Raw genomic sequence first — 1,096 nt, forward strand, 5'->3', positions numbered from 1 at the left:
GAATGGGAGGAAGGGAAATGGAAGGAGAGAAGGAAGGAGGGAGGGAGGGAAGGAGGAAGCTCACTCCCCTCCCACAGTTGCCAAACCTCCCTATCCTGTTCTCCACAGGAGCTTCGGGAGCGGGTCCTCAGGGGCAAGTACCGGGTCCCCTTCTACATGTCCACAGACTGTGAGAGCATCCTTCGAAGGTTCCTGGTACTGAACCCAGCCAAGCGGTGTACCCTTGAGGTGAGAGCTTTGGGCCCACCTCTCACTGCCACCTTGTGCCTCTATCCCACCACCAACCTCATGTGTGTGTCTCCTCTCTTTCCTCCATCCCTCTTGTATCCTCTCCCTTGACCACCCAAACTCCTCATTTTCCTCTCCAAATCCTGCCTTCATTAGCAGGGTGGGGGATGAACCCCAGAATTCCCTGCCTCACCCCTGATTGGCAGCTTCCTCGGGATGACAATAATTAGCTAACGAGCTATGGGGATGATTATAGGGTGCTGGGGGACCCAGACAGTGCGGAGGAGGAAGGGAGGGAAAGATAGACCGGGAGCCCTGAGGCAGGCAGGGAACGTCTGAATGGGGGAAGGTGCCCATTTGTGGTGGGGGAAGAGGGGGTACCTGGACTTGTCTTTCCCCAATCTGTCCCCTAGTTCAACCCCTTCCTCTTGCCAATTTTCTGGTCTCCACAGCAAATCATGAAGGACAAGTGGATCAACATTGGCTACGAGGGAGAAGAGCTGAAGCCGTACACTGAGCCTGAGGAGGACTTTGGAGACCCCAAGCGCATTGGTGAGGATAGGAGCAGCACCTTGGGCATCTTGGAACCTAATACCTTAGGACAATAGACCTTTGGGTCTTAGGATTGTATGATGTCAGAGCTAGGAGGGTCCTTGGAACTTGGAATGTCAGGCCCGGAAGGAGCCACAGAACAGGAAATGTCAGAGCTGGGAGGGCCCTGGGAACAAGGAATGTCAGAGTTGGGGGAGGGGCCTTGGAACAGGGAACTTCAGAGCTGGGAGGGCCTTAGAACAGGGAATGTCTGAACTGGGAGGGGCCTCAGAACAGGGAGTGTCAGAGTTGGGAGGGGCCTTAGAACAGGGGATGT

The 1,096-nt window shown here is 55.3% G+C and overlaps 1 protein-coding gene across 2 annotated transcripts in view; it reads left to right on the forward strand.

Moving 5' to 3' along the window:
- Nucleotides 1–1,096, forward strand: part of MARK4 (microtubule affinity regulating kinase 4) — a 23,687-nt gene that overhangs the window by 9,796 nt on the left and 12,795 nt on the right. For both annotated transcript variants that reach the window (XM_069089031.1, XM_069089032.1), the window contains exons 9-10: nucleotides 109–228; nucleotides 681–780. In XM_069089031.1, coding sequence (XP_068945132.1) covers nucleotides 109–228; nucleotides 681–780 — 220 coding nt within the window. The remainder of the gene's footprint in view (nucleotides 1–108; nucleotides 229–680; nucleotides 781–1,096) is intronic.

This window comes from Petaurus breviceps, unplaced genomic scaffold (assembly GCF_028583685.1).
Source record: "Petaurus breviceps papuanus isolate PSGF00001 unplaced genomic scaffold, PetGlider_PUasm1.0 185, whole genome shotgun sequence".
NCBI classification, from domain to species: Eukaryota; Metazoa; Chordata; class Mammalia; order Diprotodontia; family Petauridae; genus Petaurus; species Petaurus breviceps.